General features: G+C 48.1%; 1 protein-coding gene across 1 annotated transcript in view; it reads right to left on the bottom strand.

The window, feature by feature from the left end:
- The window catches only part of Ctnnbl1 (catenin beta like 1), a 174015-nt gene that overhangs the window by 16518 nt on the left and 143534 nt on the right, over positions 1 to 13963 (bottom strand). The window contains exons 12-13 of the mRNA XM_036184644.1: positions 5457 to 5554; positions 3163 to 3243 (exon numbers count right to left, since the gene is read on the bottom strand). Of these exons, the coding sequence (XP_036040537.1) occupies positions 3163 to 3243; positions 5457 to 5554 (179 nt within the window). The remainder of the gene's footprint in view (positions 1 to 3162; positions 3244 to 5456; positions 5555 to 13963) is intronic.

Genomic DNA, 13963 nt, shown 5'->3' on the forward strand with positions numbered 1-13963 from the left:
CACCCAATAGCCAACAGCTGATTCTGTCATCTAGAGTGGGTATCTTTGCAGGCTTGGTGAAGTATGAGAGACATTCATTCCTTACTGAGGGCCACTGTCATCCAAATGCCTTAGAAACAGTGTTCACATCAGCATGTCTGCAGAGTTCCCACTTGGTGGTAGGACATTTGTAACGGGAGTAGGGAGACCAACTGTTTACAGCCGTAGGGAGAGGACAGCAGGAGGAAGGGTAAGGAGGTTGTACTGCTCTGTGACATGACACCCACGAGGTGGCTTCATCTGCCAAGACAGAGCCCAAGTGCTGGCAGCAAACACCACTCACGAGTGTGCCCCGCCTGCCTTGGCTCTTGCAGCAGCACGAGGCTGCTGAGCACTAATGGCCTTGGAATGTTTGCCAGTGCCCAGCAAAACGGCCTTGGCACCAAGGAGACAGATGTTTGTCAGTGAATGGCAGAGCCTGAGTTTGTGGCACACAGCAGCCTGCTGGAGGCTGAGAGAGCGGCTGCCGCCGTCATTCTTCATCAGTGCTAATCCATTTCACACCCTCTTCAATGCAGATAATGGATAATCTGGGGAAGCATGCCAAGGACCCTAACAGCAACATGCAAGCTGCTCCCGATGCCCGACTGCCTACTGGTTTTCCTTGGAGTGTCTGCACCCCACCTTACACAAAGCACCTGGTTGTGCCAGCATGTCATTCTGCTAAGGTGGCTCTTCTGGGACAGCAGACAGGGTGTTCAGGGAAAGGACTGCTGGCTTGCTGAGGTGACACAGAAATCCAGCAGCAGATGGGCCACACGGTAGTGGCTCTCACTCAGTGAGTCATTACTTTCCATGCTAACACTTGGTTTTCAGTCACTGAAAGGACCAGCCACTCTCATTTACAGATGTGAAGAAGAAACCAGAGAGAGGGTAAATTAGCTGTCCAGGAGCTCAGAGCCAGAAATACCAGTGCTGGTATGAAAGCTAGGCCTCTCTGATTCCCCACATGTATTTCTGTCACTTTCTATTAGGCCTGGCCTCTCCTCTCTTCTCCCTTCCCCAGAGGACAACTCCTTCTTCTTAGGTAGTTTTTTTTGTTTTGTTTTGTTTTTGTTTTTGTTTTGTTTGAGACAGGATCTCCTGTAGCTCAGGCTAGCCTCAAACTCATTATGTAGCTGAGGATAACCCTGAACTTCTTGTCCTTTTGCATCCACTCCGCAAGTGCTGGGAATAAATGAAAGCATCATCATACTCAGTTTATGTGGTACTGAGGATTGACCCTAGTGTTGGGGTTTTGTGCATGCAAGCATGCCACCAACTGAGCTGCATCCCCAGGACTTCTCCTTAGGTTGTTAATCCATCCCACTGTCAAAAAATGGCAGTTACCAAAGGGTGGCCCACTGAGCGAGAGTGAACCGTTAAGCTAGAAGGGACCTAGGAGCCGCACGAGGAACAGTGATAAGCCATGACTGGCGGCAACTTCAAAGCCACAATCTGCCTCCCAGGCTTTCTTCTGCCACTTAAAATCTGCTCCAGCAGGTTCTCTCAGGGGCTGTGGCAGGGCTAGCGCTCCACTGGTGTCGTGGCTATTCTCACACAGAGTTGGAGAACCTTCACTGTGTCTAGTTGTCACCCACACAAAGAAATGCCCCACTGTGACAGGACTCCATCGCCACTCCGTTTCCTCATACCAGATGGAATGAAGGAGTGGACGAGGAGTATGCCTGGGTGTCTAAGCCCAGCTCAGCATTTAGTCTCTGCCTTGTATCTTGCAGCTGGATCTCTGTGTGAAAGAAGAAAGTCCCTATCAATCAATTCAATCAATCAGCAAACGTCTGAGCACTTACTAGGCTTAGAGATCATAGGGAAATCACAGAGTAAGAAACAGTTACAATCTACTGGTCTGCCTAGGTAGAGGTGTGTGTTGTGGGAGTGCTGGGCAGGAAGTGGCAAAGAAACAGGTCTCAGGGTCCCACATTCGGCCCAGCTCCAGCCTAGCTGTGCAGAGCAGATGAACGAGCTCTGTCCACTGCTGGGGTGGGTGTGAACCACTCGTGCTAGAGGCTGCAAAGCCTCAGGTGTCTCTTCAGGGTGAGAACTGAGAGATCCAGAAAATCCAGATCCCAGGAAACTCAGGGCTCCTGCAGACTGCAAAAGGCAGGAAAGGGATCACTCTGTACTGTGGCTGCACACGGGGAGTATATGGAGGTCAGAGGAAAGTGTGAAAACCTTCCTTGATTAAGATGTGTGCTGAGTTAGCCACAGGGAGAGAGATGGAATGCCATAGAGGCGGGGGAGAGGCATGGGAGTCACCTAACAGAAGACTAGGTGTAGCCCCTCAAGAACGAAACCCCCAGGCCCATGGCCGTCAGCAAGCTGCAGGACCAGAAGACAGGGCCTTTATTCCCTGGGCCTTCTTTCTGTGTATGGGAAGCTGGATCTACTGACTTCTTGGCTTTCTCCTGTTCTCCTACCCTGGCATCCCTTTTCCTTAGAACCCAACCCCCAATTCCTCAGGACAATGGCAGCCAACAACTGACCAAGACAACTTGGTCACCATGGTACCAAATCCTGGCACTGTACTTGGGCACTTTTTTGAGAGTTGTGCTTGTCTAGGGTCTTATCCCAAACTCCTAGGGTGACCTGAGTTAGTCCTACATCCTTCTTCCTAAAAGCTCACCACTTATTGATGGGTTCTCATGTTGTGACTGTTAATCTTCACTACTAACTGGATTTAGGCCACTGTGGAAATGCACACCTGGGTATGACTATGAGGGTGCTTTCAGAAGGAAGACCTATCACCCAGCATCATCCCATGGGCTGGGGTCCTGGATGAATAAAGAGAAGAAAGCAAGCTAAGCACCAGCATTCACTTCTTCCTGCTTTGTGACTGCAGATGCAAAGCCTACAGACAGACAAACAGACAGACTGTACAGCCTCAAACTGTGAATCAAAATCAACTCCTCTTCCCTTAACTTGTCAGGTATTTGATCAAAGCAACAGTAACAGTAACTAATACATATACACACACAGAGCCTTTGGCTCTGCCCTTATGGCATGTTAGGTAGCCCATGGCTGTAGATGCACCTTTGCTCGACCCATCTTGTGTCGAGAGAGGAGGCACATATGATACCAAATGGAGTGTGTCAGGAATTCACAAGAAGTGGGCAGGATACATACATGCTTCTCCCCTTCAATCTTCTTGTCGGCCACCTGCATTGCGCCCAGATACTTAAAATGCAGCTCCATTAGCCTGTCAACCTGAAAGAGAGTCACAGGCAGGGGTGAGATGGGAAGAATACACTCTCCACTTCACTGTCACTGCTTGCAAAGGGAGACTCGCACTTCTACCTCTGACATGGGGGATGAACATCAGGGACACATCCAAAACAGAATGGGGTGCTGGTAAGAACAGCATCCATCCAGCATGCACCAGCTCGAGCACATGCCCACTGCACAAAGGAAGAGTGCCAGCCACTCTAGGACTCCTGAGAAGTCAAGTTGTTAACAACAAATAAATGAATAAATAAACATTCGAGTCCCTTCTTGCAAAGAGAAGACATTTGAAGTTATATACTTGATATTCACTTAGAACTTAGATTTCTTTTTTCCAATCGAAACCTTTCATGTTCAGATTCTGCCCCAGAGCTGATCTTAAAAAAAAAAGAAAAAAAGGCAGAGTAAAATCTTTTTAGTTGCTTTTGAGTTAGAAGAGAGTGCCAGAAAAACTCCTTCAGCAACTTGAAAAAAAGACTGACTTCTGTTCAGAAATAACTTGAGTCAGTTTTCAGCTTAGCAAAGCCACCTTGGAACATGGCCTGGGGACACCAAATGGGTTTGAAAAGGTTCACTTTCCCCAAGACCTTCAAAGGACAGAGAGTGCCGCCTTGATGCCAGCCAGATTTCTGACCTACCCGCCAGGCTGGCACCACCACGGCTCTTGGCAAGCGGTACTTTTCTGCACTGGAGCCGATACTGAGTTGCTCTAACATAGCTGCAGACAGTCCAGGCAGACGGCACCCAAGCCCCAACCCTTGACAGCTAATGGTGACTTGGTGATTTTATGCACTTCCCTCCCCATGTTTCTATGTCCATGATTTCCTTAAACCATGAAAAAATGTATCAGGTAACAGGGAACTGCTGCCAGCCCCACTACAAAGTTGTGGAAACTGGAGCACAGACTGTGACTGCTGAGATGCTCTGTGCTGTGGCACATTGCTATTAGGCAGTACAAACAGCTGAAGGTGAGCAAAGAGGTGCCCCAGTCCGGTACAAGCAGGAATGTAATTATCATGTGTTAAAAAGGGGACTCTGACCCTTCCTTCCACTCCTCTGGAACTGCCTATTATACACAGTGTGGACAGACGCAGGCTTCTGTACTCAGCAGCCTGGGTTCAAGCCCCAGCTGTGATAGTATTAGTGATCTTGGGCAATTCCCATGATGTCTGCAAACCCAACCTTCAGTTTCCTACTGAAAACTGGGTGACTCAGACCCCAGGATAAATTGACTTTCCGCACAGCACAGTGAGAAGGCGGCTCCTTGTTCCCCACTCCACAGCAGTCACTCCACAAATGGAGGCTACTGTTAGTGTCCACTTCTTTTGGTCTGGGATGTGAGATGACAAGCTGAAACGCTGTCCAATCTCATGGAGTGATCACCCACCTGGGGCTGCTCAGCATTTCCTTATCAAGACCTTTCTCTCCTCACCACCACCTAGAGAGAGCTCATCTAATCCCCCCACCCACCCCCTCCCACTGAGTCTTCCAGAGGAGCACTAATGTCTCCAATTTAAAGCCGGGGGGGGGGGGGGGGGGGGGGGGGGGGGGGAGGCTCAGAGCGGCTCACACCATTTCTTTCTTGCACACGTGTGTGCATGTGGAGGTCTGAGGCTGAGGCAGGTGTCTGTCTTCCTGGCTTGCTCTCCACTTTGCTTACTTTGTTGAGCCAAAGCTCACAGACCCCAGCTAACCTGGTTATGACTCAGCCAGCTTGCCCTGGGGATGCCTTGCCTTTGCCCCTCTGAGTGCTGGGATCACAGGTGGCTGCCACACCTGTCCAGCTTTTACATGGGCTTTGGGTATCTAAACTCTGGTCTCTGTGCTTGCATGCCAAGTGCTTTTATCCCCTGAGCCATGTCTGCAGCCCACATCTCTTGAAAGTAGCAAAAATACCTTTAGCTCTAGTCCTCTGACTACAAAGCACGTTCTCAATCACCTGGCTGTGCTGTGCACTCCACCACACCCTAATCGAGACTTTCTTATGATCTCCTCCCACCAGGTCTGAAAAATCCCCAAGTGTCCACCGCTGCCACCGCGGAGTCCTGGCATTCCCAGGGGAAAGCTCATTTGCACATAAGGAGGATGCTGGAGAAGGAACTTTAGGGCGGAAGCACTGGCAGCAGCCCCCTGAGCAGGGAGCTGTTGTCTCCCCACCGCTCTGGTCCTGCCCCTATCTCACAGTCACAGTTACCCACCTTCTCGCTGTCGTTCTCGGTAAATTTATTCAGAAGCCGGGTTCGCTGCTGACCTCTCAGGTTCCGTAGGAGGGAAGCCAGGATCGAACAGACATGCTCTGGGGTAGGAAGGAGAGAAGAGAACACGCTGAGATCACAGCAGTAATTATTACCTCTTCAGGCCAGTCTGGTCTGTCAGAGGAAGAGAAAGGAGGCGTCACTGACCGAGACTATTGATTAATAAGACAAGAACCTCACTGGGGTCATCAGAAAACTAAACTGATCCGGGCACGCCACACAAATATACAGTTAGAAGGGATGACATCCTCAAGGACAGAGTGAGCAAGGAGACCAAAGGGAGGTGAGAATTTCTATCTTGCCTGGAATTAATTGACTTGTATTGTTCACAACAGAACCTCAGACTAATCCCCCTCTTACAGAAATGCCCCGTGAACAGAATACGAACACCAGCCAGGACATGAGTGAATGATGAATACGAAATGTTCTGTCACTTCTCAAATTGCCTTGTAACCTTCCTTGGCAACTGCCCTGGACTGAAACACCAAGTGTGATAGCACCCAAACTCTGCTGAGCTAAGCCCACTTGATGCTGAAGGGGCTGGAAGGCCTCCTTAGCTCTGCAGCCCAGTGGCTTCCCTCAGGAACCGCTGTCCCACCAGTGCAAAGAGGACGAGCGCAGGGTATGGCACAGGCTTCAGTTCTGAAGACAGTTTTTCCTTTAACATTATAAAAATTTCCTGAGAGACGGCTCAGTGGGTAAAGGACGGCTGTGCAAGCATAAGGACCTGAGTTCATGTCCCCAGAATCCACATGGCCAGGCATGGTAGTACATTTCTTTAACCTCATACAGTAACGTATGAGGAAGGGACAAGAGACTCCCGGGAGGGCCGCCTGGCTTATACAGCAGCCAACAAGAGACCTGTCTCAAACAAAGTAGAATGTGAGGCTGTCTTCCAGTTCCACATGTGAGCCATGGTGTGTGCACGCGCAGACACACACACACACACACACACACACACACACACACACACACACAGAGATTTAAAAATCCTTCAATAATGACCTTGAATAGGAGGTCACAGGTACCTACTCATAAGGGAATGACAAAGTTTATTTTGAAATAAATTGCTTGTGCTAGGGAGATGGCTCAGAGATTAAGAGTGCTCACTGCTCTTTCAGAAGACCAGGTTTTCAGGCAAATTGGGTGGCTAATAATCAATTGCCTGTAACTCCAGCTCCATGGAATCCAGCACCTTCTTGTGGCCTCACCAGGCACCCACACATACTTGGCATACACTCAGGTAGACATGCACATATACACACTAAAAAGGGGGGGCAGTTTGGAGGGATGGGTCAGTGGTTAAGGGCACTGGCTGCTCTTCCAGAGGACCTGGGTTCGATGCTCAGCACTAACATGGTAGCTCACAAATGTCTGTAATTCCAGTTTAGGATATCTGACATCCTCTTCTGGCTTCTGCAGGCACCAGGTACATATATGACACACAGATATACATGGAGGTAAAACACCCATACAAATAAGATAAAATAATTTAAAACAATAAAAAAAATGGCTCAGCATAGATGATAGATGTCTGACAACTGAAGAGTACCTTCACATGTAGGTGCTACCCAGAGTTCTGAGTTCTGTGACTATGAACTTCAAAGAGCCACAGGGAAGCATCCCACATCTGACTGTGACATCCTGAGCTTGGGTGTGTCCTTCTTTACTTACACCTCCTCATGTCCCCAACCTAAAGCCAGTCTCCTTTGTTCTCAGATATCTGCAGGGCTGTGTGCATCCTGTCTTATGTCTTTACACACTGAGCCTCACAAACTTGAACCTGTAGCCAGGCCTGTCCTTTGAACGTCCACATGAGTCCCACTGTCTATGGCTTCTCCCACACACTTATCTAACAGGTTTGTTCAGCTTAACTAGCTAACAGCAAGAGTTTACCCTCCCTCCCCAGCCTGCTCCATTCACTTCAAGGTGACCAGGTTCTCAAGCCCCACAGCAGATCCTTTATGAAGATACCATGCAAGCTCTCTCTTCAGATGTGACTCCAGCTCTTCCCCATCATCACTGTCTCCTGACTCATCCCCGCCCACAACGAGCCACAGCCTGCCAGCGAGCAGGTTCCTTGCTTCCATCCTTGCCCCTGGGCATAGTCTTCACAGAGCACAAGGCTGTTCCTTCAGCAATGGCTCCTGACCTTCGCCTGACTGCTGACTCTGATGCCGGTGCTCCTGCCTCACGGCCTCTGCTAGGAATGATCCCTACCAGTCACCCTGGGGCTTACTCTCTTTAGATTCTGGGGGCCTCGGCCTTCTCCAGTAGACTCCCTTGTCCACTCTTTGAAAATGCAAAGCTCCAACACAGGCAGTTCTGGAGTCTCGTTAAGCCTTCCTTCTCTCGACATCAAGTGCTGCATGTTTGCTGATGTTGGTCACCATCCATTGCCTGAAGGCAAGGACTTCAATCTGCTTTGGTCACTGCTTACCCCTCATCCCCACCTCCATTCCAGTCTGGCATCTGCAGCAGGTATTTTGGGAAACCCTGGTGGATGAACGGGAAGGAAGCAGGCTCTCCGTATGAACAGCCAGAGCCGGTGATGGGCCCCAACACAGACCATTACTGACTTCTGGATGCCTTTTTAATACTTTTATACCTCTGGGCAAAGCATCCAGCCCAGGTTCAGAGGAATGCTGCCTTGCATGCTGACCAGAAAAACCAGAAGGCTCTGCTCTGGAGAGGGCAGCAGCATAAGCAGGGACAGCTTTGAAGGTACAGTCAGGAAAAGGCCTCTGGGTGAGCCAAGAAGAAATGGCCAGAAGGTGGAGAGTGGGACACCCAGGATTCTGCTATTCAAGGCTAAAAGAGCAGGCTGGGGCTCTGATCCCTTCAGCTGGTGAACAGGTGAGAGACAAGCCATAAGGAATGCAGCGAATCTCACATACTCCGTTCCGAAACTTTGAAATTACTTATCACAGCAGCTGGGAACAACCTCTGTGTATACATTTAAGGCATCTGACAACCACAGAAGGAGAAGGGACATCAGCCAGTTCTCTCTCATACAGTGTCTGAGACAACAACCCTCTCTCTGCATGGATGGAAAAACCCAGGCCCAGAGCAAAGCAGCTCATCCCCACATGGTGCAAGGGGTAGGTATGGTCCTAACTTCAGATGACAGACATACCATTCACCACTTAGCTCTGCAGTGCAGCAAGTGAGTGCTCAGGGATCCGAACAACATAGTACCCTAACCTGAAGGAGCTCCTTAAGGCTAAAGAGAACAAATCAACTATTAGAGTGCCATGTGACAGGTGCAGTAACTTGGTAGGTATGGGACACTTGGGAGCAGAGGACATCTGCCTAATGCTTCCCACTGGAAGAAACACAATTGGAAATCTAAATCCTGGTAACCATGTAGAGAAGAGGAAAGAACTTTCTAAGCCAGGGAACCAAATATATAAAGGCCACTGGATGGAGTGTCATGTGCATGTGGGGGAAGGGACCAGCTGTGGGAAAAGCGATTGACCACGGCCACTAGTGACTTTAGAGCTGGCTGCAGAGACAGGATCACACCAAGGTTTAATGATGTGATCTTAGCAGCTATGTTCCTCCTACAGACCAACCCTAGAAACATGTCTCTTTCCTGATGAATTTGCTTTTTCCCCTTACCAACGCTCCCTCTGTCTTGGCTATTAGGAAGCTGAAGGATGAATTCATGATACCCAAAGGAAGTAGCTTCCTTATTGCTTTATTGCTGGTCCCAACAGAAAGCAATGGATGCATGTGGTAAAAATGAAACTACACAAGGCATAAGAGTACTTAATATTTATGAGTATCTCTACTAATATTTTTCTTTTCCCATTCTCTTCCCACTATCTTGCCCTCCCAAGGGGGGAAAAAAAACTACAAAGTACTTTGTGCGCATTCTCAAGAAAATTTATATTGTACACATATATATATCTCCAAACATAACTGTGCATATCAGCACAGACTTCCTTTTTTAAATGGGTATCAAGAATGCCACTGAATTTAATGAGTAAACCATTCCTGGGTATTTTTGGTAGCTTCCAGTTTGAGATCCCCGCCCCCATTATTAAGGGTAAAGATACTCACATGTTCTGGCATTTTTTCTATGTTTTTTCCTTATAGTATATTCTTAATAATGGGATATGCGACTCATGAAAATCATGTATAAAATGCTAAACGTAATTTGGGCCAGAGAGATGGTAAAGACAACACTGGCCACGCAAGCCCGGAGAGTTGAGTTTAATCTCTGGAACCCACATAAAGGTGGGAAGACAGAACTGATTCACAAAGTTGTCTTGACCTCCACATGTGTGCTGGCTGTGGCACATGTGTTCCCCCACACACAAATCAATAAAAACTTCTAAAAGAGATTGACTTTCAAAAAGAACTCACTAAGTATGTACTACTTCACTAGACATGGCAGTAGTTAAGTATCTATCTCCCTACCTTTCCTCACAGCGTACCATCCGAGGGAAACAACAGGGTAGGTAGAGCCAGCCTCTCTCCTTGATTGGCATGTGCTTCTTCAACATTCTTTTCCTATGTGTATGAACTAGCTTCCCCAGACACAGAGAACCACAGGATACCCTACAATATGGAGACCTGTCGTGAAGGTTGTCTTGGGTGCCTATGGAGACACACCTGCAAGCTGAAGACCTAGGAAAGGAGAAGAGCAGTCCACTGCAAGCCCGAAGCCTGAGGCTCAGGCCAAACACACTATTTAGCCTTGTCTTTGTTTGGAGAGCTGAGAACCATGTCTGAGGGCTGTCTGGCCCTCCTCCTTACTATATTGAGATTCTCAATAGATGGGGTGATGTCTACCCACACTGTGAGGGTGACCTTTACTCAGCTCTCTGATTCAAATGCTAACTGCTCCAGAAATACCCTCCTAGACACACTGAGATAATGTTCATCAGCTACCAGGGCTTCTTTTACCATAGTCACAGTAACACATGACTTATTCACCATGCTATGTTTACTGATGCTTGTATTGCTTCTCCTGTGAACTTAGTTTTCTTAATTTTGATTTCTAAGGGATCCTTGTAAGTTAAGGAAACTACCTTCTTTGTGTATGTTTCAAATATTTTCCTTAGTTTGCCATCTGCCTTGTGGAAGTTCTTACTCAAAGTCAAATTTAGCACCCACCAGCCTACTGTTTGGTTCTAAAGCTGCTTCAGATGTCTACTTGAAGGCTAGATGCACAGCTCAGTTGGCAGAATGCTTATGTAACATGCATGAGGCCCTGGGTTTGACTCCTAGGACCCTTCTCTCCAGCCCTATTTGAAAGTAGGTACAGTACTTTGTCATCATTTATCATGCACGTATGACAGCACACTATTTTGTCTATATACCTTACAGCTAAGCTCATCCTTTTTATCTTAGCCTTATTAATCTGGAATTGAAGGCTTAGAGAGGTTAACTTGCGATCCCACGCTTAAAAAAGCAGAATCTATGTTATCCAGCTTTTCCTAGCTTATACAAGCCCACAGTTTTAGTGAGGCTAACATGAAGCGAAAGGCCACAGGAAGGAAAACATGAATAACAGCCTGCCTTCTCTGCTTTACTGAATTAGTCTTTCCAGAAGCAATTTCTTTCCGAGTCTAAATGAAGAGACTGGGTTTTACACTGTCCTACAAATACTGAACCAGAACTTTCATTCACGCTGCAGTCATTTCCCTTTGGATCCTGAGGATTCTGGTGGAGGAGAAAGTTCCAAGGGAATGTTCTTTATATACCTTACCAAGAGGGCAGGGGTTCCTGGTGGCTGGGAGGGCATCCAGAGCAGTACGTTTCAAGGAGGGAAATGTGGTCTCTGAAAGGAACATTTTTGGTACCAAACCTTCTTAGCATGCATGCCCACAGCTTGCTCAGTCTAGGCAAGAGAAACCTTGACCATCGGCACAGTACACTAAGCAAGCTGTCATCTGCCTGATGGATAGGGCTTTAAGTCAAGCAAACCCGAAGCTCCATGCTCCTTCTACCTCTGTAAGCTCTGCCTGTCATATGTCACAGGGAAATGCTCCAGCCACCTCAAGTTTTAGTACACAGGTTTCATTAGCTACTAATAAATGTAGCTTCCCTAAGAACAGATTTCAGCCCAAGGTGGTGTCAATTTTTCATACACCAAGGAGATGGGGAGAGCTGCTGGCACGGAGAGCAGAGGAGATAACAGGTTTATCTGCTGGCCAGCACCGCTCAGCTGCTCTGTCATTTCGACAGGATAAAATGGAGGTGAAGGATGGCTATGGAGCTGTCAACGTGGACGTGCAGATGTGGTAGCTCCACTGCAAAGGAAAAACCACACAGACATACCTGCCATACCCCCCTTCCATGCACACACACTGTGCACATATATACACCACATACATGTGCCACACACCACACCATACCACATCTATCCATCCCATATCCTACACCTGGGATCTGCAAAGGGGAAGGTCAGATAAATCTACAGTTTTCAATTCACTAGCAAGAGAGGTGGGCATCTTGGCATCCTGGTGGAATGTCAAAGCCAGCACTGACACTGTGCCCGTGTAACTCCCTGCCTGCTGGGCACCCTGCTCAACAGTAGACAACTGGCTGCCTCCTACACTAATTACTGAAACTGCCTGGAGGGGTGGCTCTGGTCCACCCTTCCCCCAGCTTTACTCTCCTCGGGGCCTCTCCAGGGTGATTAGCAATGAACTAAACGATACCTATGCAGAGGGCAGTTAGAGTTGTAGGATTTTTCAGAGCTGGAAGGAGCTAGAGATCTCTAGCCCACCTCCTTTGGGGTTCTGCATATAGAAACGACGGCCTAGGGAAGGGTATGACTTGCCTCAGGTTAAAAGCACATTTGGAAAGGGGCACAGGAATTTAAAATCTACAGCCCTCTCTCCTCCCAAATCAGTACACTGGAGAATCCGAGGAATACTTCTGCATAGACATCCTGAGTGTTCCCATCTCTTAGCGACTATCCCTTAGTTAAGAATCCTTGCTTCTTACCCCAACCAGGTCTTTCTAGAACAGCCCAGGCAGCAGGAGTCACTTCAGGTAGGTTTCCAATGTACAATGCTTTGCAAAGAATTGAACGGATCAGTGTCTCTTAATAAGCGAGGTCCAGACCCCAACATGCCTTTGGTTAGCAGCACTCACTCTGTGAGAGGAGCCATTTGACCTCTAGGTAGGCCTGCTTATAAGGAAGGATGTTAGATCCCCTGCAGAAGACGACACAGCACTAAGAACTCACTCCTGGGGTCAGCTCCAGATGAGGACAAGTGAATTCATCAGTTTTATGTGCTATCTGAGGACTGTTAAGACTTGGGTTCAAATCCTGTCCTCAGCAATTCCCTAGCTATTCCACCTCAGCACGGTGCTTTACTCGCCTTAGTTTTCTTGTTTGTGAAATGAGGCTGGTGCACCCACATATTAAATCTGCTGTCTCAGGGGAAATGGGTACATAGTACCCACTCCAGATGGCAGTCTGAGATGTGCCACACCACAAACAGCACCATGGGATTCTCTCACCTGTGCACCCTCTGAGAGCTCAGCTCTCTCCCTGAACACTGTTCTGGCCCCACAACCCCTGCAGTGTGCTTGCCTGCCTGGGTCCTGGGGAGAAAATACCTTTCTAACACTAAAATGGAGCAAGGCCAACTTCCCTCTTGTCCTTTAATCCTACAACAAATTAAAATAAAGTGCTGGGTGTGACTGTCTACAAAGCCAAATAATACACAAATATGGAGACCGCAGACATCCCTGAGGCAGGCAGTAGCTGAGCTGAAGGACACAGCACATCTAAGCAGAGACAGGCTAACTTTTCAATAAAAATGAGCATGTTTAGCCATAACAACCATTGATTGAAAAGAGAATACCTAATTTGAAGAACTATAAAAAAAATAGCTTCTTGTTCTTGAGTTGTACAACTTCAGGTCAATGATAGGGCATAAAACATTCTGACACCTTCTGTGTGCCAGGCACCATGGAGATGAAGGAGTTGGCTCTGGGGCAGCTGGCTGTACTATGAACAAGGCTGGGGGATAACAGCAGAGAATGTCATTAAATGGCATGCAGGGGACACAGGGGACATGAGGAGGAGCCCATAGTTCAGCTAGGGCAGGAGCGAGAGGGTAAGAAGAGGAGAAGGTTAGAATTAGGACTGGAGGAGAAGATCTCTTCTGATGCCTGGGAGAGAGCAGGGTCGGATGTGTTCTACTGCAAACGGACAGCTTGAGCCCATTGTCATTGGAGGTAACATTGGTAGGTTGACAGAAACCAGGAGTCTGAGTTTTATAGGCACATCTCGTTTCCGAAGCACAGACCTGGGCACACTCCTGAAGTCAGGGATGAGTGGGAGATTCCTCATAGTAACAAGTCTCCCACAGTGAGAGGAGGGAGATGAGGACATGGGGGGTGCTGCTGCTGCTGCTGAGGTACCCGGTGGTTCCTAAATTCAATGTCCTCATACTCCGGTGCCTCCAGACCCCAGGACA

This window comes from Onychomys torridus, chromosome 4 (genome assembly GCF_903995425.1).
Source record: "Onychomys torridus chromosome 4, mOncTor1.1, whole genome shotgun sequence".
Lineage (NCBI taxonomy): Eukaryota > Metazoa > Chordata > Mammalia > Rodentia > Cricetidae > Onychomys > Onychomys torridus.